Source organism: Cyprinodon variegatus, unplaced genomic scaffold (genome assembly GCF_000732505.1).
Source record: "Cyprinodon variegatus isolate N-32 unplaced genomic scaffold, C_variegatus-1.0 Scaffold167, whole genome shotgun sequence".
NCBI lineage: Eukaryota > Metazoa > Chordata > Actinopteri > Cyprinodontiformes > Cyprinodontidae > Cyprinodon > Cyprinodon variegatus.
Window position 1 is genome coordinate 1281815 of NW_015150620.1, and position 1549 is coordinate 1283363.

Here is a 1549-nt window from a genome sequence, read left to right on the forward strand (position 1 = left end):
TGGGCTTCACTGTTTAACTTTAAATACATTATTAGACTGAGATTAAATTCAGGGTTTTTCCTTCAGGATCCAACAGAACCTCAAACCAGAACCAGAACCCAGCTGTTTATCTTTAAAGAGCGACAGGTCAAATCCTCGTCTTATCGATTTTAAATCAGACCGACCTTCAGCTGCAAAGAGGTGAGCTCTGTCTAAATGTTTTAACTGTTTGAAACTGAACTGATTCCGTTTGAAATGTTTTGATTCCATATTTTTATTCCTTTTAATTCCTTTCAAACTGTTTTTTACTGGATGTTTTTTCAATTATTAAGTCTCTTGTGAGTTCAGCGTAAACATTGTTCGAAGTTTTCTAAAGGTCTGTAGTTCACCTGGTGGTCCAGCAGGGGTCAGACTGATTTCAGCTGAAGCCAGAATTTAGGTTAAACATTTTACAAAAACAGTCAATGACAGATTAAGTTGTACTTAGTTTAGACTTTAAACGATTGTTTTGTTTCTGAGTTTGTTCTTCTGGTGTTTTACTCCCTCAGTTTTAATTCATATGTTGAATCAGATTACTTTTAAATCAAATAACTAAAGGAGGCAAACCAAGATAAATGACCAGTTTAATCCTTTAATCTGATCATGTTTAACTCTCCTGTTCAAGTGTGATACTGTAAATAAATAGGAAAACACAAATGCTTAAGGCAAGTTTTTGTCGGTGGTAAAGAGCAAAACAAACCAAGTCACTTGAGGAAATAAGAAAATTTTATTTTCTTATCTTCAGTTTTTATTTACTTTCTTAAAGTTATCATTTTGAATTAATATCAATTAATTTCACTTATGTTTAACATCAGTCTGAGCATCAGAAATCCAAACTCTGAACAGGTAGGAGCTTCCTCTCTGGTGACAGGTGTCCCCATTTATAGCTTTTGGTTCAGGACACCAGAAGGACCTTGGTCTTTGTTGTTCTACAGAATGTGAGTTAATGCTTCCTGGTTCCTCCACAGAGTGAACCAGCAGAACTCAGAGGTTCCCAGTGGTCCATCTGCCCAGCAGCATCAAACACAGCTGGACTCCATATTTATGGTCTGTACATGAACTACTGTACAACTACTTCTCCATGGGACTGTCAGTCCCATGTATGTCCAACATGGATCTAATGTTTGGATCCATGATTTCAGTCTGATGTGTCCTTCATTTATTCTCCTGTTCAGCTGCTGGAGGAAAACATTGTTAGTTTTGTGAAGAAGGAGCTGAAGAAGATCCAGAAGGTTCTGAGTCCAGATGAACCAGAAGGCTTAGAGAGTCAGTGGAAGGATGATGAGCATATGAGGAGCAGCAGAGAGGCTTTGGTCAAGATCACACTGAATTTCCTAAGCAGGATGAAACAGGAGGAGCTGGTTGAACGTCTGCAGAGCAGTAAGAAGATTTCTACAGAGATTTAATGATGGAGAAATTATGACTTTATTTCAGTCAGAAGTGCAGAAAAAACAAATAATATATTGAAAGAAATCATTATGATACTAATGATATTCTTTAACCTTTCAGAGCTTTTTGGCTCAGTTTGCCA

The 1549-nt window shown here is 37.1% G+C and overlaps 1 protein-coding gene across 1 annotated transcript in view; it reads left to right on the forward strand.

The window, feature by feature from the left end:
* Positions 1–1505: 1505 nt before the first annotated feature.
* Positions 1506–1549, forward strand: part of LOC107086936 (ribonuclease inhibitor-like) — a 6780-nt gene continuing 6736 nt past the window's right edge. The window contains exon 1 of the mRNA XM_015378228.1: positions 1506–1541. Within this exon, the coding sequence (XP_015233714.1) occupies positions 1506–1541 (36 nt within the window). The remainder of the gene's footprint in view (positions 1542–1549) is intronic.